At 38.8% G+C, this 26902-nt stretch overlaps 1 protein-coding gene across 1 annotated transcript in view; it reads right to left on the bottom strand.

Moving 5' to 3' along the window:
• Window positions 1-26902, bottom strand: part of MGAT4D (MGAT4 family member D) — a 36548-nt gene that overhangs the window by 1744 nt on the left and 7902 nt on the right. The window contains exons 2-13 of the mRNA XM_032110458.1: window positions 23550-23711; window positions 20898-21038; window positions 18986-19119; window positions 16795-16841; window positions 15182-15295; window positions 13825-13900; window positions 8929-9040; window positions 7352-7482; window positions 3234-3341; window positions 2205-2398; window positions 883-961; window positions 697-775 (exon numbers count right to left, since the gene is read on the bottom strand). Of these exons, the coding sequence (XP_031966349.1) occupies window positions 697-775; window positions 883-961; window positions 2205-2398; window positions 3234-3341; window positions 7352-7482; window positions 8929-9040; window positions 13825-13900; window positions 15182-15295; window positions 16795-16841; window positions 18986-19119; window positions 20898-21038; window positions 23550-23711 (1377 nt within the window). The remainder of the gene's footprint in view (window positions 1-696; window positions 776-882; window positions 962-2204; window positions 2399-3233; window positions 3342-7351; window positions 7483-8928; window positions 9041-13824; window positions 13901-15181; window positions 15296-16794; window positions 16842-18985; window positions 19120-20897; window positions 21039-23549; window positions 23712-26902) is intronic.

The raw sequence follows: 26902 nt of genomic DNA, 5'->3' as shown, positions 1-26902 counted from the left end.
TTACTCTTGATTTTCTCTACCTCCTTACCCCCAGGGGTGCAGGGGGGCAGGGAATGGGGATCGTGGTCAGTTCATCATATATTGTCTCTGTTGCTCCTTCCTCCTCAGGGGAGTCAGCATGGCATCTTCCCCCTCCTTCTTCACTGACCTTGGTGTCTGCAGAGTTTTTTCTCTCATGTATTCTCCCTCCTCTCTCCAGCTTCAATTGCTGTTACACAGAGGTTTTACGCCCCCTTTATAAAATATTTTATCCCGCAAGGCACTACTCCCGTCGCTGATGGATTCAGCCTTGGGCAGATGTAGGTCCATCCTGGAGCTGGCTGCCACTGGCTCCACTGGACATAAGGGGAAGCTTCTGGCAGCTTCTCACAGAAGCCACACCTGTAGTTCCCCCACCACCCCCAGCCCTCCACCCCAGCTACCAAAATCTTGCCAGGAAAACCTTTTACAGAGACTGTAATTAGTTTTCCTTCTAATTAGATGTCTTGGCTTTTGCCACTGGTCATACTTAAACCAAAATAGGAGAGTCATTGGCAAACACCATAACACTATGCAGTAATGCAAAGGGTTTCTTTTCCTTACTAGTTCACCTTGGAATGTTGAATTTATCACAGAGTTAATGAAATCCTTAAGGGCAGAAACACTTTATATGTAGGAACAAAATTTCTGGTTTTGAAGTCACAATAAACAATTTACCTATTTTTAGATACCCGTCTTTGGTTGCTGGGTAGTTTAATTTACTTCCATTATCAACCAATTCTTTTATTAGCATTTCCTGTGAAAAATAAAGCAATAAAATTTCAAGAAGTATTTTCTAGGGTATGACATTTTATGCTGAATATAATTCTGAAAATGAAATACGGTTGGAAATGAAAGACTTACATCAGCTGGCAACACTTCCACAGTAGTGTTAAACAGTTTATCACCAGGGTGCTCCATGTTTCCACTTCTGAACAAGTACCTGATGATAAAGGTGTATTATTGCAGGTATTTTATACGTTAGAAGAGTTCTAGGGAAGTAATTCTTTCCAGTTTTGAAGGAAAGTTTCAGATACATTTTCTTTACATATTTTTGGACTATAGAGAACAGAAATAGGCCTTCAAACTGTAAACCAAACCATAATAGAGTCTTTTTATTTTAAACAGAACAAATATTTAAATCATCTTTCTCTGGAACCACAAATGCAAGTGTTCCCCTTTTTTAGTGCTCAAGTTCCAAATAAATTACCTTCCCATGTTTAAATAGCTAAGGAAGATCTGCCCTCTCATCTGTTCCTATAATTGTCAGACTGAAGTGGAATGGGCTTCTGGAAGGTGAATGGCAGCAAAAATTTCTGTTTCTACTAAGCCATATACTACATGCCAGGAGAATTCCCCTTTTTTATCAATACTGGTCAACTCAGGTGCTTCCAAACAATTTCCTTTATAGCCAATAAGCAAGAGCATTGGCAAAACAAGAATCCAGTCAAAACCATTTAAGAATAAAAATCCCTGTTTGGTTTTAAATTTCTGGCATTAATAGTTCTTAGGGGTTTAGATCCAAAAAGAACTAAGAGAATTTCAAGCATCAAACTCTCTCCTCTGATATCAAATATTCAAGGCCTAAAACCACCAAATATTATAGGATTAACCATACATTTTCACAGACTAGCAATGTGACAGGGCTGGGACCAGCCATTAGACAATACCATTTGTAAGTCAGCTTCATCCATAGCAGCTTCCCAGTAACAGGAACATGCAAAACTACAGGCTACCCAAGTTTCATAAAGCATAAACTAGTTGATTAATACAGAACACCAGTGTTTATTGTAACAACTGTCATTCACTGCAGCTCACTAGGTGGAGATACAGACTTGACATCATGCAAACAGCCTTCCTGTTGGCAACTACACAAATAAAGCTTTCACTGACTCCATTGATGAAATTAATCAGTTAAATTCCTTTGAGAATTATCATCAGAGAGTGTAAAATATTTACCTGAAGAAATCAAAGGAAAAAAATTAAGAAGCTCTCTGATTACCAAGGAAGAAATGTATTTTCAGGAGGGGAGTTCAAAAGGAAGATAAGATAAATAGCAAATAATGGATTTTTTGTCAGTAAAAGGGTTTATGAAAACAGTTGAGCACTGATAATTTCGAACAGACTCAAGCATTTCCAAAGTGGATATATGTAGGCTCCCATGTTCCATACCATGTAATACTTACTTTTCAACTTCTAGTGGATTTAAAAATGTGAACCTGATGTAGTCACCTGCCACTGGAGCTGAAGCCCAAAAACAGTCTTGTCCTTTATAAACTTTTTCCAAGGTATATTGGTGGTATATTCTTAGGCTTGTATCCAGTTTTGCAGGTGGATTATTATGTGCTTTAAGTAGCAGATTTTTTCTAAAATCTTTATCCTGTTGATATAAAGAAATATAATTTCACTCATACAATGGAAAAAAAGTGCATTGATATCTATAATTACTATAGGAAGCTATTCCAGAAAATAATCACCTCAGTGTCAAAAAATATACAATCTATTTTTAATAGATATAGAATATTAATTCCAGTGTAATCACTGGGACTCAATGTTACAATTTGTAGACAGAGGTGTACTGATTGTTTCTTAACTGCCAAGATGTAAAAATAAAAATCTTCACAGGAGGCTATTTCATAGTTGTCTAGGATGCCTTCTGCCAGAACATGTGATTCCTGGGCTCTGCTAAAGGCTACGTCAATCTCTAGCCTGATCCAATTGAGAAATCTTGTCACTAGTCTAGATGGCACCATCAGGAGATTCCTGAAGTCTGGTTCATCATTTCTCTTGTCCTTATCAGATATGTGGTTTGCCCCGCAAACTCTCCCTAAAAATCTGTGGCCATCACATTAGGCACACCTTTGTCCCACCAATATACCTTCTTTCCTAATTGTCCCTCATATTGGGAATGCGACCTGCTCAGCCAAAACAAACCATCATGGAGCAGAGCATCTGAAACCTTGTGTTGTGAGGAGGGTTCCTATATGCCATGAAATGCTCCTGTTCAGATGAGAGATTCAAAGGTGTTTGTGGAGGAGCAGTGTGCCCCATCTGCAGCTTAGATGCCAGATCAATATTCTCTACCAAATCTGTAAAACAACATATTTGGATATGGAAATGCCATCTAATGCCAAAGATGTGGTCCTTGAAACTCCTTTGAGAAAAGTCAGAACACAAGCATATAATTTAATACAGCATTAATTTCTTATTCTTACTTTCAAATTCTGTATCTTCCCAGCCAATGATGAATAAACTCCCATATGCTGAAAGAGAGATGGTTTAGCACGGATACGTAACTTTGACTTCTCCTTTTCACAGTGTGTCTGGAAAGAAAGTAAAAGGGAGTGAAGGATTATTTAAATCAAGGAGAGACAAACTATGTTCCATAAGACAATTTCATTATGTAGTTGAGGGTATGGGTCCAGATTTTTTATCCATATTTAAATGAGTAATCCTTAAATTAACAGTCACCTTATGTCACATACACTGTTGCTAGACCAAAACTCGTAATTCCACTCATGCTGTTACATAGATTTGAAGGCTCAACCACCAGTAATTCAGGGATTTCTGCACAGTATGCGATGAATCTCATCTCAGAGTGACAAAAATGGACTCAAATCTGAAACTGATTGATTTCTTAGCTGTTTCTGGCAAACTTTATTTCAACTCTTAGCCTTTCCATATCATTCTAATTAAACTATTTTGACCAAAACTGACCTTCTTAAGATAGATTCTGGTTACATTTCAACCGTCATAATTCTGCCTCTTTCTGTTGTGTTTGCAAGGCTTTTAATGTACTATAAGTTATGGATCTTTTATCACATAATTAGATAAAGCCCTTAAATACTGTATTTCAACCACAATTTTCCAGTTTACTACACCTGGGACATAACATATACCAAGGAATTAAATAACTGTAATATAATTTTGGAGTTTCTTGATCTTTGAATGATAGCAAACTACTTCTTTAAATGTAATTATTTTCTTTGTCTCTATAGTGCATCGTAGTTTGATACAATGACACAAACATGCCACAGTAATTAATGCAGCAATGAAGCATAATGGCAAGGAACAAAGCAAAGAACTAAAATGAGACTCTCTGGGTTGTACTCTTGGTGCTACCACAGAATTATTATATGAGTTTGGAAGAACATTTAACTTTTCTGTATCCCAGATCTCATACCTTAAAATTTGAGAGGATAATGTGCTTACCTCTTCCATCAAGTGCTTTCAGTTCTATAAAAGAAAAATGTTACATTAACTATATTAATGCCTTCTAAAGCTAGAAGTGATTAAGTCTTCACTCAGCTGGCTTAAAACCACCAAAACTCATGAGGGATTTATGGTTTCCACAGGAGTACTAATTAAAAGTTCAAAATGCCCTGGAAAGCTATAAAAAAACCTAAGTATTTTTATTTTTGTCCACAGCAGATGTTCAGCAAAACAATGTAAAACCACAATATATTGTGTGCAAATGGATTTATTGGCAGCTGTTTCTCTGAAAGGCACACTATACTTCAGTAAAGAAGAAATCATTTTGAGAAAATAAATTTGTGATCTTTCTACTGACAGGGTTTGCAATTCATCCCTGTAATAATACAGGCTCTAGAATCTCTTGTTTTATGCTATGGCAGCACTACCAAAAGTAGTGCTGGCAGCAGCTGAGAATAATCGGTGGCATGGGGCTGGCGTGGTCATTTCTGCAGAAGTTGAGATAAGGCTGCTTGTTGAGTCCAAGGCTTCCACCCTTGCAGCCTGTAGTTCCCACTGCACGGTGATAGACACAGGCCACTGGATATGATCACAGAAACATGGAATGGTTGGGTTCAAAGACGCCTGTAAAGATCATCTTGTTCTGACCCCCCCTGCCGTGGACAGGGACTCCGTCCACTAGACCAGGTTGCTCAGAGCCCCATCCAGCCTGGTCAGGAACACTGGATGCAGCATCTACACCTTTCCTGGGCAACCTGTGCCAGTGACTCACCACCCTAGCCATAAAGAATGTTTTCCTTATACCCCATCTAAACATACCCTCTTTCAGTTTAGGACTGTAGCCCCTTGTATTGTCACAACACATAAAAAGACTTTCTCCCTCTTTCCTATAAGCCCCCTTTAGGTACTGGAAGGTGCTATACAGTCTCCCCTGGAGCCTTCTCTTCTTCAATCTTCATGAAGAGCTCTGACTCTTTCAGCCTGTCTCCAGCCCTCTGATCATTTTTGTGGCCTCTGCACCTGCTCTAACAAGTCCTTGACTTTTTTTTGTACTGGGGACCCCAGAAATGGATGATGGTTCACAGGAGGTAAACATCACAAAGTTTCTGAACCATGCAGAGATCTGATGGCTCTGACCATCACAAACTGTCTTCTGCAACATCTTAGTGAGCAGATGTAGCTGAACCTTGTTGGTATGTTAATAGTCAGTCCAGGCTGAAAACTTGGACAAGGTTGAGAAATGGGCCCATGGGAATCTCATGAGGTTTAACAAGTCCAAGTGCAAGGTGCTGCACCTGGGTCAGAGCAACCTCCAGTATCAATCCAGGCTGGAAGATGAGCACATGGAGAGCAGTCCTACCCAAAAGGACTTGGGGGTGCTGGTGGAGGAGAGGCTGGACATGACCCAGCCGTGAGCACTCAGGCCAGAAAGCCAAACATGTCCTCATCCAAAAGCCCTGTGGGCAGCAGGGGAGGGAGGGGATTCTGCCCCTCTGCTTTTCTCTGGTGAGATCCCACCTGCAGTGCTGCATCCAGCTCTGGGGATCCAGCACAGGAAGGTCATGGACCTGTCTCGCTGAATCCAGAGGAGGCCACCAAGGTGATCAGAGGGCTGGAGTACCTCTCCTATGAGGAAAGGCTGAGAGAATTGAGATTGTTCAGCCTGGAAAAGAGAAGGCTTTGGGAATCACAGCCTTCCAGTACCTGAAGGGATCTTGCAAGGAAGACAGAGAGAGGCTTTTTACAAGAGCCTGGATTAACAGGACAGGAAGCAATGGATTCCAGCTAAAAGAAAGTAGGCTTAGATTAGCTATTAGGAGGAAGTTCTTTCCTGTGAGGATGGTGAGGCACAAAACCAGGCTGCCCAGAGAAGCTGTGGATGCCCCACCCCTGGAGATGTTCAAGGCCAGGTTGGATGGGGCTCTGAATAACCTGGTCTAGTGGAAGGTGTCCCTGCCCATGGCAGGGGATAGGAACGAGATGATCTTTAAGATCTTTTCCAACCCAAACAATTCTATGATTCTACATAAACGCATGCCAAACATCCATAACCACAGCATGGCACACAGAGACCACAAACAAGTGTCCTGCTGACCCTCCCATGAAGCACAATGTGTGATCACTTTTTGGCACTCTTAGTTGGTTGGAAAGGAGAAAGGGTGAGGAGTTGTCAGCTTGCCTTCTCTGGTCCCTATCGGAAAGTTCACTGGTTTAACCTCTCAAACAGAGAAGGTACAGCAGCTGGGATCCCCAGCCTTCTCCCATTCTCCATTTTCTGTATTCTCATTAATAGTCCCAGCAGGTCATGCCACTGGTCATTCCCACCCAAGGGCCATGTGAGACTGACTTGTCCAAGTAGGTTTTCACTACCCACAGCAATTGAAATTGCAAATGCAGAAGTGAAACTCAGTCGAAACTTGTGGACACCACTCTGCTTTGGCTTGGTCAGAGCAGACTTCCATTAGGTGCCTGCTTGACTTTCAGGAACACAGCTTCATTTTAGGTAGGAATCAGGTCTTAGAAGCTGGAACAGCCATTTAAAAAATAAAAGTAAAATATTCATCTATCAGATGTAAGTTGGCACATGTTAGATCTGGAATGGGTGATGTCAACATAATAGCATCTCGTTTTTAATCTGTTTTCACAGGCAGGCAAGAATGTACATTAGTTCCTTGAGGCTCACTCTAACTCCTATGAGCTGGCCTAACCCACACAGCAGGATTTAAAAGCTTGCTCCTTTCTGTATGAAGTGGGTATAGAGACTCTGCAGTGCATTACTAAGTCTAAAACCAGGGACCTTCTGCTATCTCCAGAAGTCACTTATGCTACAGGGTAAAACTTGAAGCTTGCTTGTTCCGCTCCCCTTAATCTCCTGCTCTGCACAACTCCTGTCTCTTCTTGCTCCTTTATCAACACAAAAGTAACACATGCAAATCCTGGAGCAGGAACTGGCTACACTAGTTAAAACTCCTGAACCCTAAAACCCAAGAAGGAGCAGAAACTCTGGTCAGTCCAAAGTAAGTCCAGTTTCAGAGATTTATATTCCACTTTTTGAAAATAAATTTTGTCACTGAGAGTGTTTGAATATTACTTATGTTCATAAACTCACAGTTATACTTACTGAATCCTTTTCTGGATTGCACACTTTAACCCAGAGCAGGTGGTCTATAAGCCAGTCTATGGGCTTATCCTTATAGAACATGAGAAAAAATTCCACTATGAGTGGCAAGTCTTCTGATTTAAACAATTTTCCTGAAAGCAAGACAAGAAGTTATATTTTTATTGCAATGCAAAAATCACCAATTTTATGTTTAAATGTAATTTATTTAAATAAACGTTTAAGTATCATACCAGCCTTGCACACATAAAAGTAATTATGATATTTAATGAAAAATTTCACATAGAATCTGGCTTTGAAGAGTTGCTGATCATCCAGCCCTATGATATGGGATGCATAGTCTCCTCCACAATGAAAAGGAAGCAATTTTTTTTTTTAATAGATTGCTCAAATTCCATTCTTGAAAAGACAACTACACATTACAGGGGCACATAGTTCCCTGAGGTGGAACAATTTCCTCATTATGGGAACCCAACTCTAGATTCTATGCTGAAGAGAATCTGTATTAAAAAGACAGTTTTAAAGAGAACAAAAAGTAAACTACTTTCAGTGGGATGTTTCCTGAAGAACCGAGGAAGTTTTGATATGCAAGTCCTTCCATGCTTTGAGATGTAATTCTGAATGAGACCTTGTTGGGGTTTTAGGAGCTCTCCTGGTTTTTTGGTTTTTTTCTGTTAAAGGAATTTTCCCCCATACATGTTGCTAGGGGAACAAATGGCTGGGTACTTAAGAAAAACAAAAGAGCTGGAGGCTCTTTTTGTTTCATCTGGGTGTGGGGTCAGTCGGTCTCAGCGTTCAGAGAGGGGAGCTGCTTTCTTCGGCCGCTTTTCCTTCTGCCGGGGAAACCCCAGGATCCCAAGCCCACCTTCCCTGCCCTGCTGGGAGCCGGGCCATGGCCACCCTTCCCCGCCCTTGCTTCGAGCCTTCGCTACGTTGTAGCCGTGCTCACCCTGCCTGCCCAGACCTCCGGGGGGTTCCCCGTTTGGATACACCTTGTCTGCCACCCGGGATTTGTGCTCGTCCCTGCCATTCCAGCCTGCTGTTCCCGAGGGTCCGGCCAGACACTGGGATCGGCTGCCCAGCGGTTTGTGAAGCCTTTGTTCCATCCCTCCCTGGGATCCCAGGGCACCAGTGCCACGTGCTCCCCGAGCTCGCTCTGGAGCGCCCCCTGCAGCCGCGGGGGAACCATCGCACCTGCCCTGCTCACCGGGAGCCGCCAGCGCCCCTGCCGGCTGCGAGCGGAACTGCACCCGAGGGGAAAGGGCCTGACAGCCGAGAAGGCTGGGACTGGGTTTGTGATTGTTTGCTGTTACTGCCATAGTTATTGTTGTTTGTTTGCCTTGTTATACACATATAGATATATAATAGTAAAGAACTGTTATTCCTATTTCCCACATCTTTGCCTAAAAGCCCCTTGATTTCAAAATTATAATAACTCAGAGGGAAGGGGGGTGGCATCTGCCATTCCAAGGGAGGCTCCTGCCTTCCTTAGCAGACACCTGTCTTTTCAAACCAAGACAGACCTTTTTGATCTACACAGCTCCAAATCCAGTTGATCCTGCTGAGGTCTTAATACTTACCAATAAATCCAAGCTGGGAGAACTCGAGAACCATCCAATCTTGGGACTGTTGAGCAGCAAAGCTTTTTATACTTTCAATATAATCAGGTGTGGCTATAATATCATCTTCCAGCTGGGGGGGAAAAATGCAACAGAGAAAAAGAGAAGGCAAGCAGTGATTTTATTGCTTGCAGAGGGGGTGGTAACACTGCCACATGCAAGTGAAAACTGTGTTGTGTTTGACTGCTGTACTGCATGTACTGAAGCTGTGCCAAGCTACAGTGGATTGCTCTCTAGCTTCTACATATATCTCTGGCTTAGTATCACTCATTAAATAATTATCTACAGGAGCGACCATAATGCCATGGGTGCTTCTCCCTTTTTTGATGAAGGAGGACTCACTGCCTTAAAGAGATCTCACTTAGAAGAAAACATTAAACAAGAAGACAAGAGGTTAAGCAAGACAACAATAAACAGATTGTACTTAGGTTGTACAAGCATTGATAAGCAACAGGGGCAAACTGTCTGAAAGGAAAGGTGTCTAAAGCAGATGGTTAAAAGCTCTGGTAGCCTGGGCAGACTTTGTCATTCATACAAAGTGACTGAGATGGACTGTGGATGATTACTGAGATGTCAGTAGACAGCAAGCTGTCCCAGGGAATACTGGTAATGAAGGGGTGTGCTGTGTGAATCACACTGACAGACAGGAATACACAGAGCTTTCAAGGTGTTGTAAAGGCTGGCACAGAGTACAATAGTAGAGCCAGCTAAAGGGTACCTGGAAAAGGAGACTGACATCCATCAAGGAAATGGGAAAAGCCTTGGCTTCATTTTTGCCTGGCTTTCAGAGAACTGGGCATCTGAAAAGCCAGAAGCTGTTCCTGCTACTAAAGCTGAGGATTATGAATCCAGACAAGGAGGTTCGAGGCAATGACACAAGAGAAATAATTAAGGAGCAAATAATTCATGGTTTGAATTCAGTATGGGTGTGAAAACACAGGAAGAGGAGGCTAAGACTTCAGGAGAATACTGCTGGGGTGTAATGTAATCATACAGTAATTTATTCTAACTTCACTGGCCCTGCTGCATGTCTGGTGGTGCTGGAACCAGCTTCAGAAAGCTAAATAGCTAGAAAGTTAATCCTTTGAGAAAAAAACCAAACAAACAAAACATGATTTCCTGCTGGTTTTGTGTCTTCAACTGACTCAGCACAGAGTCATCATCAAGAGCTTGAGAGATCAGGCCCACAGGTTTTAGCTGAATTCGGGCATCACTGCAAGTGTAGGGCTCGCTGACAAGAAATATGTTGGCAACAGTGAACCCAGGAATAAATAGAATGAAGTTAGAAAGATGAGATTAAGAGATCTGTTTTGACTCTGTCAGCTTTTGCTGATGGTAAGATAAAAAATAGACAGACATAGACAAACTGATCAAGATGAATGCTTCTTAACAAATTCTGAGATCTGGGGATTGAGCTGAATTGACAATTATGCAGAAGAGAACAACAAACTACCCTCCTCCCCCCCCTTAATTTTATCTTGCATAAAATTAAATGATCTTAGAGGATTAGCCAGGAGCAAGATGTAAAGGGAGGAGAGCAAAGAATCAGAAGGTTTTAGAGAACCCTTAAAGAGAAATTGAGGGGCACCAAAAAAGGATGAAAAGCAGACTGGAGTATCTCAAAAACCTAGGGAGGCCACCATATCAAGAAACACCATAGAAAAGTATCCAAGACCAGTGAAGATTAAAAGCACAGAGGCTGTGATGCAAAGTGATTGTGAATGTGGTTATGAACAGAAAGTAATTTTGAATAGTGAAAAGTCTGAAATGGTCTTTCCTGAAGTTGACAGTGATTATGAGAGGATGTAGTTTGATATCTCATGTAGCACAAGCCATTAAAAGTTACTTATTTAACCCTGTAATTTGTGTTCAACTAAAGCACATCTTCTTGGAGAACATATCCCATTGCTTAGAGATTCCAGTATCAGGTTTTTTCGGTATGTTATACAACATTTTATTGTCCTGAATGTTTAATACTTTGCACCCAAATTCTAATTTGATTTTTTTTTCTGCCTTCAGCTTACAGCCACTTGTTTTCTCATATGCTCTTATCTAGCAAAGGAGGTTATGCAGTGGCTGCACACACCTGGATCAGGAAGTTTAAGATAATGAACTGTCTAGTCATCTTGCCCCATTGCCATGGGAAGACCAGCAAAATACACGATCACAGCTAACTTCCCTTCACTCATCAGTGCTTTTGAATGAAAAAAGAGACATCAGCAAGAGACTACGGCAAGACTATGAAAATTTCCTACATGATAGGCAACAAATGGGTTTCCATTCATTTTTCTTATGCAGGTTATCTGACTAAGAGAAGTAAAAATGAAGCAGTAACAAAAAAGTGGAAGAATACTATGAAAGTTCAGGCATTAGACAGGAAAGTTCTTCCTTTCTGAATTTTATTAGAATATTTTTACATTTTGACTCACTGACAATGAATATGTAGAGACTGTGAAGCTCCTTTTAGGAGCTCTACCAAAAAGCAGGCCTAACCTAGAGTCTAGTGAGGGGAAGAAAAAAAATCCATTTAAAGAGTCCTAGTGAACTCACTGAGATATTGCTCAGGCTTTAAATCCATTAGAGAAATGCTGCTGGCAATGTGTATTACTAGTGTGTATATATATATATAATATATATAAATACACAAAGCTTTCCCAGCGTCCATATGAGGTGATAAAAAAAGCATAGCAGTAGTTCAGTTAACTACTACACATTAAGTTAGAACTTGATAACAGTTTTTAACTGAAGAAACTGAGATTTATTTAATGGTTTATTTTTGCTTCATCTCAGTGCTAATAGAAAACACTTAAAAACTGTGTTTCTTTCAGATTTGAAATGTTTGATTCCTTCAGTGAACAAAGTCTACATGGACAGAAATAACAAATGCACTTCCTCACTATTAGGCTGGGATTGGATTGCCTGCTTTTATGGCTATGTTATGATCCCATAACTGTAAGTGCTTCAAGGGTCTCTGGTGGATGCTAGGCAGTTTAGTGGAAACAAGGACCTCAAAATTCTCTCAGCTTTTTATTGATGAAGAAAACTTCACACACACAAAAAAAAAAAAAAGAGAAGAGAAGAGATGCTTTAAGTAGAAAAGTTGATCAGTCAGTAAGGTTCATCCCCAGTGTAAGCCTGTTAGCTTCAATGGACTTCACAAAACTACTTGCTTAAATCCTGGTTCAGCAGTATCCTAGAACAAGTGTTTACTCAGCAAAGATATTGTGTGACTCATAACATCAACTATTCTGTAGACATCAAGACTAATTATGTATTCTTATCTTCTTTCAAGGTTTGAGAGTTAGTATCAGCCACCCAATCAATACTATTCCTGACTAAACTTAATAAAATCTAAGCTAGCTCAAGTTTTGCTTAAGATTACTGTAGTAAATCTTTGTACCAGGCTAAGGAAAAGTAGTTTTAAGTTATTTTCTTTCCTTTAATACAAGAATTCTAAATAGAGGAAGGACATAACTAAGTTTATGGCAGCAAGTGTTCGTTCTTTTCACCTGCACTCTACAGAGTAGTTTTTGGGCAGACCAGAATCTGTGCTACAGGAGCAGATGCAGGCTGGACATACAAACGAAGAATAGGATATAGTAGGAACAGTATGAGGAATGGTATGAGGAAAGTATAGTTTCTTTTTGAGAAAAGTCTGAAAACAGACATAACTCCCACCAGACCACCACAATCCAGGCTTTGCTCTTAATAACACAGTTCAGTCCTTATATAATGTCTCATTATATATCAAGATAAGAAAACACATGTTCTCAAATTCCTTTAGAAATACAAATATGTAAGTAAGTCATTGTGGTGCAAATATGAATGCTTGGAGAACTTTGTAACAGGAAGGGACATCAAGTGTCTGGCAGCATCTTAACGTTTCACTTCACTGGGTTTCCTATGCCTTAATGCTCTAGTGCACTCAGTAAACTTGGATAATGTTCTTAAAAATATACAAAAGCCACAGGAAAATACTTCATTTTCCATTAAAGCGTAACTGTTCAAAAGACAGCAGTTTTGTTTGTCCACCTGCCTCCAGAGCACCTATGCCACATTTGAGAACAGAGGATGGGGACTCTTAAGTAGCCCAGCTCAAATGTGTTTGTGTTGAATCCTGAGAAAAACTGTAGGAGATGCCAGGTCCTGCAGTCTTCTGCTTCCAGGAATCCTGTGATGTCCTTATGGAATACAGACTCTGAGGCAAAAATGCTTTTCTGAGCTTTTTAAAAAACTGTTCACGTTAATGAGCTATGTGAAATTTTATAGACCGGTTTCATGATTGAACAGGTCTTAAAATTTTGGAATCTCTGGTGGTGATTATGACCTTTATGGAGTGAAAATTAGCACAAATCTAGAATGATAGTTAAAGCTAAGCTTAAACACATGGGGATCTTCTTCTCAAAATCTTCTGGAGAATTAAGGATCTGTACCAACTTGTAGTTAACATTATCTCAAGTATCACTCTACTTGTGTTTCCCTGTCTGAAAGATTTCAGTTCATTATCATCTGGGCTATAACATGGACCTATCACCACTGTTTTTCCTGGCTGCGGTAAGTAAAAAGATATTAAACCCTGACTTTCTTAACCTAATCAAATAAGGGCTTCATGCTTCAATTGCCTTGCTATTCAACCTCACAAATAGGAAGGTAGAGATGGTTTTAATCAAAGAGTACCTGGCTGCAAGATATATATAAATACAGAAATATGTGGATGCTTGTAAAGAGCACGGGCAAAATACACTGAAGATGACAAAGACTGCTGGTTTTATCAAGGCCTTTGAAACAAATTAAAATTGCCACAGCTAATCATCAGTACAGAGGTATTGCTGCTACTTAATGATAATATGGACGTACCTGTAAATAAAATGTTCCCTTAGGTTGAGCATATAGCATTAAAAAGCTATAATCCAAATTCTGTTTAGTTCTCCACCTAAACATAAGCAGCAAATTCTGATAAGCTTTTTGAGGGGGTTGCAATGGTTATTTCTATAATAAGAGAACTTCTAATGCTCTGCATTTTTTGTTTCTACAATAAAATTGTAAGGTTGAGTATTCTAACCCATTGTTAAGTGCAAAAGCATTCCTCTACAATCAGTGTAAACATTTGTAAATAATTTGATTTTCCTATAAAAGTTAACATTAAATAAACAAAAAATTTTCATCTGTCAGTGGAGCTTGAAACAAAATGTCTAACAAGTTGTTCATGTCAAATGACTTAAAAGATTCTACTCATTTTATGAAGAGTAGAGGTAAACACACATGGATTATTTAAAGATGAAAAAGTAAGTGGTTTTACATATGTACAGCACAAAACCAGGTTGATAAACTTAATTTTCGGGTTTAAATATAAACACATATTTTGGACAGTCTCTCATTTTACCAGATGATGAAGTTGATGTTTGATAATCAACACTGAAAGACTAGAGAGTAATTTATCAGTATTTAATTAACATAAAAGTGTAACTGATCCAAATTATAAGTATGTAAACTTGTTTATGGTCTATGGTATAAACACATAAGGTTTATCTATAAAGCCAATATATATACACACATATTTATAAATATACTAGCTGATTGCCTCCAGCCTAAACTCTCAGTATGGCAGCTCTCTTGATGCATTGTTGCAGAGGCTTCTGATAAATTAGTTATTGTTGGTTGAAAGAAAATTACTTTCCTCCAATAAATAATTGGTTTTTAGCTTATAATCCCTGTCTTAGTGAATTTGGGGCACATGAGTGAATGAAATCACCATTTAGGATATATTAACAGTAGATAAAAAGTCGATGATCACCAAAAGTTAGGTCATTAATTAAACCCACAGTAGCTGTCAGTAGTTAGCTAGAGGGCCACATGGGGTTTCCTCTGTGTGTTCACAAAGCCTCTCCCTTATGAGTCACATTAAAGATTTTTCTATTTTTTCCTTTATGACCAGATGAAATAGCTTATTGCCTGTTGGCATTATCCATGTGGTTTAAAACCTGTTGGATGCCTAAAGTCAAGACCCAAAGGAGATGCCTTGGCTCTTATCCTGAAGCTGATGTGCAGCATAGCTTTTCTCAAGATCCCCTTGTAAATTTTTTTTACAAATACAATGGAGGTCCTTTAGCTCTGAAATGCAAAAACATTATCAGCTCAAATAATGCTGACTTTTTCTGAATTTTCTATTTTACACTCTTAGTAAAAGTCCTTAGGTTTTATATAGCCATCTTACCTTACTCTGTCCTCAGAATCTCCAAGTGTTTTCTTCAGGTTGGAAAGATCTGGGTAATAAGAAGCAGGAGGAGAAATAACCTCTAGGGCTCCAGACTGGACTTCTCTGGGGAAGCTGAGAAGAGAATCTTAGTGAGACCCTATCCCTCAAAAAGACTTTTAAGGGCAACCACAGACAGCAGCTCCCCGAAGTTAAGTCTGCTTCTCCAGAAGTGGAATTCACAACTCTAGCAAAGAAACTGACGGCAAATTTGGAACCAAGAAGGAGTCTTTAACAACCATTAGAACAGACAGGTCAAGAACTCATCCAAGTCTCAGAAAACACTGGAGAGAAGTGTGTCTCAGAAATCCTGCCCCTCCTGCATCTGTAGATGCTTACTAACAATCCTGATAGTTGCCAAAATGCAGCAGTAATTCACAACCAAATCTACTACCTAGAACAACACACAACTGTTCCCCCTTGCATGAAAGCTCCCAGTTTCCCTACCCTTGCTCCAACTCTAATTCTACTTTCTAAGCAAAATTGTGCTGTCACAGAGCAGGAGTTTAAAATGGGGAGTCTGGATCTAGTGTCTGCTCCAAGGATTAAATTTTCCATTTAAAGAGACATTGAAAAAATGTGTAACCTACTTTGGGAGCTAAACCTTGAAGTCAAATCTCCCCCTTCCTCCAAAAAACCCACAAAACAACCAGCTAAAAAAACCAAACAAAAAACCACCAACCAAACAAACAAAAACCTCAACAAAGACAAACAGACAAACAAAAATTTTAAAACCCCAACACAAAACAGGTAGAGCTTTCAAAACTGAGTTTCCCATTTCCTATGATTAGTAAAAATAGGTAACACTAAAAGTTAAACACATCAGAGTACCAGCATTATGGAAAAAAAAAAAATCAATCTTACTGTGTAACCCTGACAAAGCAAATACTCTGCAGAACTATTGCAAAAGCCAAAAAGAAATAAAAAAAATTATCTGAGTGCTTAAATTGCTGTAGGGATTGTACCTTGGCAGTGCCAAGGACTGCCTCTTCCCCTGGTCCTTGACACAGTACTCCCAGCTGAGCTAAACCTTCTGGAGGCAGGAAATGATGAATATTACTTAGCTAACAGCCTCAGTGTGAGGAGTCTTCTGGGGGAAACCCACACACAAAATACAGGGGGAAACCCTTGAGTGAAGGAGGATGTGCAGAAACCCTCAAATGAGGAGGAAAAGATCAACTCCCCCAGGGATCTTGTTCAAGAAAAATAAGAGCAAGCAGAACTGCAGGGCTGTGTAGTCAGTGGGGACCTAATACATGTAGTCTCAGGTGCATGAATTACATCATTAATTTTGTGGGGAAAAAGCTTAGGCAGAAGTAAATATTTATCAGAGATTTAAGCTGAGATCTTGACTGGTTAGTTAAAGCACATTTATCAAATAAGAAACGAAAAATAAATTGATATACATCCTTCTGTTCTGAATTTCACGGTGTGTTATGGCACACATACTGAGAGTGCACCTTTGCCTCATTACTGAGCAGTTCCATTTCAGTGTTGAAATGTTCTGATTCTTTCCATAAAAGCTCAAAATGTGTTCACACTGGTGGTTGAGTGTTACACTCTGAGGGACTTACCTGGTTTTAACACTTTCTGAAACCCTCTTAACATACTCTACATCCACCTAAAGAAAAGAAGGGAGGGTTTCATTAAAAGTCACCCATTCTTGTATTAAACAACACTTTGTAGGGAATATTTATACACAAATACTTAATTGTTATTCTCTAATTTTTTTCCTTCCAAACAAACGTGGTATGTTACAGCAGCATTTCTACTAAAGAACAGTATGGACTTTTCAAGCCAATGAAACTGTCAATGCAGTTCACTTTTGCTTCCAACTATCTCCAGCTGCCAATTCTGCACTTCGTTATTCACTGCTTTTGCAGAAGGCCAGGCTATTTTCTGGCTAAAAATCTGTTCAGCTATGCCAGTAAAGCACAGCCACGTAACTGTCAGTAAAAAGAGCTGTTTCAGGTTAATCATCCAAAAATCACAAAAGAGGCCTAGGGCTGATGAGAAAAAAATGACCTAAGCAAAATATTCTAAAGCCAGTAATACTTAAAATTTTTATTTCATTTCTTCCTAATATAACAAACTTACAACTCTTTGTTTGGAAATTTTGAGTACATTCATTACTGCTGTTTCAAAAAAAGTAACAGTTTTAGTGTGCAAAACATCTGTTAACTACATTAAGAGTACAAAGTTTTATGGATGTGATTTCTAAAGCAACACAATAACTGTCTTAGGAGTTCAGATTTTTTCTTTAACTAAACAAATAATTGTTACCGATTATATATTTAATTTGCAGTAAGTGAAAAAAAAAAAAGTGAAGAACTGTGCTAAGAAAAATAATACACAGAACTTAAAACTCACTCTCAGTCAATAAGTTACTCAAGCTTAACCCATGATGTAAACATTTACCTTGTTCTTTTAAAACTTTGTGGGAAAAAGGAAAGTGTGGATTCATGACCAGTGAACACACCTGTCCTCCTCTCATAAAAAAATGTTCTTATCACCTCTCATAGCAGCATGGTTATCTGCTCCAATTTACTGCATGGCTGAAAAAATGGAAGCTGTGAGAACATGACTTTTGGGTTGGGTAAAAAGGGAGAGTAATTCTTAGAATGGCAGTTTAATCCTTAATTGGCTGATATGGACTATTACTACAACCGCAGCTCCTGTTTGTTCAAAGTGTCACACTAGGATTCTCCACAGTGGGAAACTATTCACAAGTTAACCCTTAAAAACTCACAGAATTCTCTGAAGCCCTGTAATAAGAAGTTTACCTGAATGGCAGCCAGGCAAAGCTCATCACTGCCAGGGCTCTTCATTGGGAAATACCAACTGCAAAGTAAGTTCAGCTCCTAAAAACTATGCTGAAGAGGAACTACAGCCAATACAACTGGTCCTCTGTACTCATCATTGTGATCCAAACAGAAAAGTGGAAGCCATGGCCAAACTTATTAAAGTGAACTATACTCTGTTTGACACTTTTACACCTGCAAAAGTGATGACTAAACCATAAAAAAAGCAAACTGTAACTGTTAATGAATACATGTATAAATTTAACGTTGTCTATGAAAGGAAAAAGAAACATGAAGAATAAATATGAAGTCTGAATAATTGCACAGTCTTTTTACCTTCTAGAAGCTTTACTAGCTAAATCCCTTCTGTAGCTTTTTTTCTGATGTAATCAAGATATTTTTGAGTGAGAAAAAAAAATGTATTTATCCCTAATATCTTACCTTGAGCATTGTTTACTTTCCCAAACATGTTCAAGGCTCTGAACAGTTTTCTTTTGCATGGGAAATGCCAAAACACATGCAGAAGGCTCCAATATGTCAAGATGCTTTGCAAGATATATGTTATCAAACCAGCAGATAAATAAATTGAAAATTTGTTAGACTAAGTTTATGTTCTTCAGGTTCTATAGCACTTTTCTGTGGAGAACTTACATTTCATTCTGGAAGCGGAAGACCTTACATTCAGAGATAAATAATGAGTTCATATGGTTTTGTTGGAAAATCTGACCCAATGACTGTGTTGGTAAATGTAATATGACTTTTTACCCTCAATCTTCTGCATTACAGGTTTTTTTTCCACAAACGAACATTGAGGCACTAACTGCTCACCATCTCCTCTAGCCCTGAAGAAATCCCTCCCAAAGGCCAAGTTAACAGTATTTTGCAGCCTCTCCTGCAATATTACACTTAGACATAAATCTCCATTTTGTCTAACAGCATTCTGCACCTTTCCACGCAAACTTACCTCTGCTATAAAGATGATTATTATGCAGTCCTTCTTTTGCTCTTCAGAAAGTTTGTACAGTAGGGAATGCAATGTATCAATCAGGTAATTTTGTTTTTCCCTTTTCACTGTAGGAATACCCATCACCAGGGAGACTGCAAAGAGAGAATGCCGCAAGCCACGTAATTTTAAGGGAAATTGAAATTACATTTTAATTTTGATTTGATATGACCATGAAACTTGGCAACAGTTAATATTTCCTTAGCACTGTGACAGCATTTGCTCTACTACCTGGAAGGAGAGATACCTCCAGCTATGTTTAGTTTAGAGACACCTGTGTCTGTGTTATAAACACCAGGTTTAGATTTGAGAACTTAGAGATGCCACTACCTCTGGCAAACACGTAGGTGTTTGCTGCTGAGATTCAGAAGTGAGTATTGCAAAATAAGTGCTTGCTCTTGCTTTGGAGATCTGTGTAGGAAGGGTTAAACCAACACTGCTCTAGTGAGCAGGTTCTCACAGGAAGTGAATGCTGTGTATCTCAGAAAGAAATCCAATTCAAAAATCCTTCTGAGCAGTTTAATTGATATGCATCAATGATTTTCATAGCATCAATAAGAAGAAAAGAACTAAGATGTTGTTGTTATTAAAAATAAAGGAACTGAAATTGTCCCTGGCAAAGACTTCACTAGTAGCAAATGACTCCACTGTGCTGTATTATATCATTAGACCATAAGCAGCATGTCTCTTTTTTCATTAGTATGGGCATTACTTAAATCAGTGGCCAAACATAGCTCAGTAAACCTGTGGAATCTTAGTCCTTGCAGATGATTTCCATTCTCCAAAATCTCAGAAGGCTGGTGAGGAAGCAACAGTTTGAAATAAAACAGTAGGTGCAGTTAGTGGCTTGCTTCTCACTTTTAACTTCCATGCCAGTGTCAGCTCAAAACCACCAAAGTGCCAATGTTCCCTCCCAGCACATATCCTGCTAAACCACTGGGGTTTGTTTCATTTTATATACTGAAGGCCATCCTGTACTTATTAAACTGCAGTCTTGCTATTGTGATTTTCCCGTACAAATAAAAGAAGATTAAACATAGAGTATTTTTTCATTAGTGACACTGAATCTATGGGGCACTGCAGTGAGAACTACAACACTAGATCACATTGCTACAACTACACCTATTAATGAGAAGTCTGTAGAAAGTTATCCATTGTCATAAGCATGGTCCAGGGCTTGGGGTTTTTTTTAGTTAAATCAAAAATCACTGCCAAAGTTTCTTCATATAAAATCATCCTAAAGAAAAGTAAAAATTTCAACAAAATACAAAACTCAGCAGAACGGTTGACTAGTTTCTTCTTTGCTTACTATTTTTGCATGTTTCTTTTACCTGGCACATGACAGTTAGAACAATGCATTTAAAATTTGTATTATAGTTCACTGGAATTCATTATGATTTCTACAGGTGTCAGCTGATTTCTCATGTGGATGAAAAAGCTATATTGAAGATATATTAATATCCTTTAAATTATCACATCACCTTTCCCTTTGCTTCTCACATTGGCAAACTGAATGCATTGTAAATTCGCCTTGGCTTCCTCATCCATAATAATTTTGTGTGGAAAAAAATGTCAGCTACTGCATCTTAGCCATATGAATATATGATTAAAACAAAAAATAGTCTTGTTTTTCAATTAAGATTATTTTTTGTTGATATTTCAAAAGGTTTTCAGAATACTTTGAGATAAAGACTTGAAATAGGGGTGGGCATTTTTAAAGTACTTTTGCTATTGCTATTAAAATTCATTCAGCTTGACAACATTAGGAAGTTAAGGGAGAAAATACATTCCAAACTTTTGAGTATGCTTCATTGCTAGAAATTAATATAAAATAAAAACATATAGAAAATCGAAGCCAAACTTTATTTCCTACCTCCAGTTCTCTGTTGCCCAAAAATAACATTTGGGAAAATTGCATCTTCATATTCTCGAAGGTGAGGGAGATAGTAGTACACATTTGTAAGATGCACGGGGAGTTTGCTGGGGAAGTTTAATTCTTTCCACTTCATATCACCTTAAAGACACAACAAACGCAGAGGTACACATGAAGTAAAAAGCCAGCAGAGCAGCCTATTGCTTCACCTGTTTTGCTCAACTGAACACTGGCAGGTTACCACACACAATTCAATCAGAACTATTCCTCAGAAGTGATTATACGTTATATATATTACATTATAAGCTTGAACATCCTGGGAGCACCATCTGTATTTCCCTGTGTCTACACACTTGCAGGATTGAGTCATCTTAAAACACAGTAAGAAGTTATTTTAAAGGCAGCAGTAAAAAACTGTTCAGTTTGGGGGCTTTTTTACATAGTTGGCAAACAATTTTTAAATGAAAAGAAGCACAGATTCTGATTAATAACCTTCTTAACTACTTAATAAACTTAAATGCTTTCCCCAAAAAGTAACACATGGTGGTTTTCACAGCTTGAGCAAAAGTTCTCAGTTTATAAAAAGTCCTATGGTAAAAAGAACGACCATATACAGGCCTTTAAAAACTGTTCAAGAAACAAAAGGCTATAGCAGTTAAGAGAAAAGTAGGGATTTTGTTTTCTTTACTACTTTAAAATAAAGATGAAAACAACAGAATGTTTACTGACTGGGATGGAAAGTTACTTTTTCCAAGAAATGCATCTAAGGTAACTCCCAAAATTTACCACCCTTCAAAGTTACATACAAGTATCACAAAAACCATCATCAGCTTTATTCACTCAGCTCAGATCAAGGAAGGCAGAGGCTTACTGAATGGGCAGTATTTTAAGTTTTTAATCTTTCAAAAGATACTCCCACTGAAAATTAGGACCAAAAAGAGATTCCCTACCTTACAGAAAACAGTTTTAAAAACCCCCAAACAAGCATACATGGATGTTATAAACGCATATCGTAATATTGGCTTCTCGCAAGTATTAAGGTGAATATTATATAATGTTAGAAATGCTGTGTGGATGTAGTTTTCTTTCTTTTTAGCAAGAATTTAGCAAGTGTGAGTGGGTAAGATAACCTCCAAGCGAACAGAGGATGAGGCCAAAGTGGCTATCAACACTCTGCCCGGGGGGCAAAGAGGCCCAAAGCTGCTATCAACCCTTACTGTCTGGGGAAGTTAAGAGGCCCACTCTACTATCAACTCTCACCTAGCGAGCCCAGGCCTAAGAATCAAAAGAAATAAAACCGCAAGGCAGAAAAATGCACATGCTCTAAAAAGGCGGAACCAAGGAGTGGCCATGCAGAACAGTTCTGGAAAAGTTTGAATATGCATAAAGAACAGACAGTAAAAATGGTATAAAAAAAGGACTATCCCTGGGCATCGGGTGTGCTCTTGGCAGAGCTCCAAGGCACCTGGCCATTACCTCTTTGCTTTATGTGTCTCTTATTGTCTTTTTATTAAACTTTTAAATTCTCAGAGGAGAATGAACCTCGTTTTTCACATGTATATATATGGCCAGACATTTGTGTATGAAAGAGACCCACAAGTCTTTCCATACTGTTAAGCCATTACATATACTGGAATTTTGCTGCATAGAAACGTTTTTATTTAACCACCTTCACAACTTTGCAAGGACTTTCCTTCTTTATTTGGAAGTAGTACCTATCAAGTATTGGCAAGGGAGTTTAGTTCCATTGACTACAATAAACTTTTTAATTTTGGTTGCATAATGAAACATGGCTGGAATGGGAAGCAGAAGGGTAAGGAAAAATAAAAGGAAAATTATTCAATGATTTAAAAAAATTTCTGCCTTAAATCCTGTGAACTGACAGGTTTAATACTCTCTGAAATTTAGCTGGCTCCAGTAAGAATCAAAAGGAGGGGCAAAGGAAACTTGCAGTCTCCTTTACTGCTGTTTTGTGCATTAGGCAGTAACTCTTTGCCCACGGCATGTGGGGCTACTGGGGGCTGACAACATGACTCTATTCTAAAGCTCCTAAGGCCACCACCCTGCCAATGCTCAGCCCTTTGTTTATACACGTCTGAACAGTCCCAGTGAATTAATATTGGATAAACAGACAAAAACTGACAGGAAAGAACAGGAGAAGAAACAATTCTGACTATACAAAGAAGAAATGCACCTTGTTCCTTCTTCCCCTGTAATAGTCCTGGTTAATTCCCTATTTTAATCTGATTATCAGCCTGCTGTGCTGAATGAAAATAAGTATTGTTAAATGGTAGTTTTCAGTCGCACCCAGATTCTTTCTGAAGTTGGGGTATACTGTGAAATGCCTCCAGCACAGAGATGCCACTTCTAGTTTTCCTTCTCTCCCCAGGGAAGTAGCTCTGCCAATCTCACCAGGAAGGAAGGCAGATCCAGCACAACCACATCATTTATCTTAGGTGACAAAATCAACCTGTCAATCTATGGCATGTAACTACAGTGTGCAGATAGACAGAGATGTACAACAGCCTGTAAGGCAAGGTAACTAGTAAGTTCAGTTAAACAATGGGAAGAAGTCAGGTCACTAAACTTCACATATTGGCGTCCTTAAAAAAAAAAAAGCAAAAAAAAAAAGCAGAGATTACCCCTACAAACCTGTGTGGTTTTTTGTCATGTTCATTCTTCTTGCAATTATATGTTTAATTTCATCTAGGGCACTGTTCAGTTCGTGTGATCTTTTTTTATTTTCCTCTTCAGCATACAATAGTCTCTGCTGAAGTTCCAGCAACTGGTGTTGGTACATATCTAAGTCATTTCCTGCAATAAGAACACAATTTCTTTTCTAAAAGGTGATTTGTATGATGGAATGAAGTTAAAGAATAGGAGATTGTCCAGAAAATGACATCACCAAAGCACATAAAAAATAATAAAGTTTATTTAGGAGAAGAAAAAGTCTGGAAGAGTATTAAAAAGGTTGAGTTTAGAGAGCACAGCTGGGTAAAGGTAAATTGAGGACAAAACCAAGAATACGAAATTCATAATAAGGAAAAAGTCAGTGAAAGACTGTGAGTTGCAGGGCAAGGTGCTACATTTTTCACCAAATAACAAATGTTGATGACCCTTTTCACACTGAAAAGTATAATTATGTAATGGCTTGTCTTGTGTATCAAACACTATTAAGAATAAAACAGAGATGTTAAAAGCATCCAGTCTTCATCTATGAGTTACAAAGTGTCTGGAGTATGTTAAGAACTATTACTAAAGATGGTTAATGTAAAGCAATACTTCAGTAACATCAACTCTTCGCAACAGAGAGTAAAGAAAGTAGAAGGGGACTTCTGCTTCATTTTGGTCTTGCTGTGGTTTAGTTGGTTGGGTTTGGGTTGGTTTTTTTTTTAGTTAAATGCTGTTACTTAGAGACTTCTTCCATTCTATTTGTGGACTGTGCTGAGTCTTATCTGTGGCAGCTCTCATTTTCTAGGACCCACCATTGTCCCTCTGGAAAACTGAATTCCCAGGGATTCTAACCTGTAAAAGACACTAGAAGCAAAATTCAGAGGTAACACAAATTTGTGAGGATTTGCAGAGGTGCTTCAAACTGGAATTAATTTGCATTTTGGATAAGCAGGGGGTTTTATTTGCATTAAACACAAGTCCTTAATTTAATTGCGAACTGTGTGATTGGAAGACTGAAGTTTAAAACATCTAGGAAGAAGGTGGCTAGAAAAAAGAAGGAAACATGTGGTCTGTATTATCATTATTTACCTCATTAAAATTTTAAAGTATATTTAGTAAAATGCCCATAAAATGAATGCTTCCTAAAATTTTTTGACACTCTTAAAAATGTTTTGACTCGCAAGAAAGGTGTTAGTATCTATGAGCATTTTATACTATGTAGCTATGAACATAAATTTAGCATTGCTGAAGGAAGGGGAAATCTGTGTTATTTCAGCTGCATGCAACAAGACATTTCTACTTGATTGAAATAGGCTTCCCTAAAAAAACTGGAGAATAAAATTAAAAGAAAACAAAAACAAATGGAAGGTCAAAACAGATGAAGAGTCTATCTTTAAACAATATAAAATAGATAAAATAGATTAAAATAGATTTCAAATTTTAAAAATCTGTCACAAGGCATCAGGCTACAGAGCTAGAACACCAAACAAGCTAAATTTTTGGTATACCTAAGGAAGATCCTTTTCATCAGCTACCATGTAGGAATACACTTTTTTGTTTATGCTTTTCTTTTGTAGCTGTGTTTCCAATGCCATAATCCAATCTTTAGGATTTTTTCCTTCAGAATGGATACGAATAAAATGAAAACAGAAGGTTTAAGCTGATTTAGGTGACTGACAGATAATCATCACACCATTTTCATAGCAAGAAAGTGATTCCAGATAGAACATCAATACATGTAAACAGTGGAGATTTATCTTGCAATTCCAAGACAAATTCAGAAGTATAAGCTAAAGATACAGTCATGGGTGTGAGGTTTTTTTTAAAATTCCAATTTCTAGAAGGAATTAGTAAAGAAATTGCAGACAAATTACAACATCATAGTCCCTCTCTTCACAATCCTCTCAGCTATGTAGTGTCAGTGTGACTCAAAATTACCAATGCCACCACTGGGCTGACATTTTGGCAAGCACCAAGTAATGGCAGTTGTATTTGCTTACTTACAGGTGAGCCTACCAAAATATCACAGGTGCCTCTTGGAAATAAAATGGTCAACACTCAACTATCACTGAGTGCACCCAAAGAAGCTGACATTTGTAATCTGCCTTATCTATTTCTTCAGGCCAGAAAAGGGAAACTACATTTTTAAGTCTTTCAGAATTGAACCCTCTGTTCAGTCAGCAGAACAAGATTCTTAGTAATCCCTTGATTTTGATAGCTCAGGAAGCAAGGGTTTGACACAAGGAACATAATATTCACTCACCCTTAGTGAAGAATGAATTTGTTATAAAAATATATAGTTTGAAATAGAACATTAAATGTTCTAAATTTTACTAGAGCACATGTAAATAAGCAACATTAACTATTACTAAACATTTGGCAAAAAATGTGTGTTTAGAAAGCAATATGAAGCTAAACACACTAAATATTTCAACAGTCATTAAGTTTAAATGGATTTGTGTGTGTGTATGTGTAAAATGTTCTTTCAGCTTCTAATGACCCACAGAGAACTAAAACAGCTGCTTGCAACAGATTGCTTAGAAAGATACAGGGCATTTTTACAAATACCGTGCTTTCTGATAAGGAGGGCCAGGGAGACGGAGCTTTGGGTGCAGCATGAAACATTCTCTGTGCCCAGCAGCAGCCTGACTTGGCAATGCCTTGTTTAACAATGGTTCCATCAGCAGTGAGGAGTGTCAGAATAAAACCAGAAAAGAGCGAGATGAGGACATACAGCAAAACTACAAAAAGCAAATGAAGGTAAAGGAGGCCCTGCAGAGAGACCCCAACAAAACAGAGCTGAGCAATCACCATAGGAAGTTCAGCAAGGGCAAGTGCCAGATTCTGTACCCTGGGATGGGGCAACCCGGGATGTACAGACAGACTGGGGAATGAGAGGCTGGAGAGCAGCGCTGTGCAAAGGGACCTGGGGGTCCTGGCTGATGGAAAGTTGAATGTGAGTCAGCGGTGCCCTGGCAGCCAAGAGGGCCAGCTGTGTCCTGGGGACATCAGGCACAGCATCGACAGCTGGGCAAGAGAGGGGATTGTCCTGCTCTGCTCTGCACTGGGGCGGCCTCACCTCCAGCGCTGGGAGCAGTTTTGGGTGCCACAATATAAAGACAACATTAAAGCCATTAGAGAGGGTCCAAAGGAGGGGTCTGGAGAGAAAGCCATATGAGGAGTGGCTGAGGTCACTTCGTCTGTTCAGCCTGAGAAGAGAAGACTGAGGAGAGACCTCATTGTGGTCTACAGCTTCCTCGTGAGGGGAAGTGGAGGAGCAGTGGAGGGGCAGGCACTAATCTCTTCTCTGTGGTGACCAGTGACGGGACCCA

The sequence above is a fragment of the Corvus moneduloides genome, chromosome 5, assembly GCF_009650955.1.
Source record: "Corvus moneduloides isolate bCorMon1 chromosome 5, bCorMon1.pri, whole genome shotgun sequence".
Lineage (NCBI taxonomy): Eukaryota > Metazoa > Chordata > Aves > Passeriformes > Corvidae > Corvus > Corvus moneduloides.
Note: the sequence above shows the minus strand (reverse complement) of the source record. Positions and strands in the feature narration are given on the sequence as shown.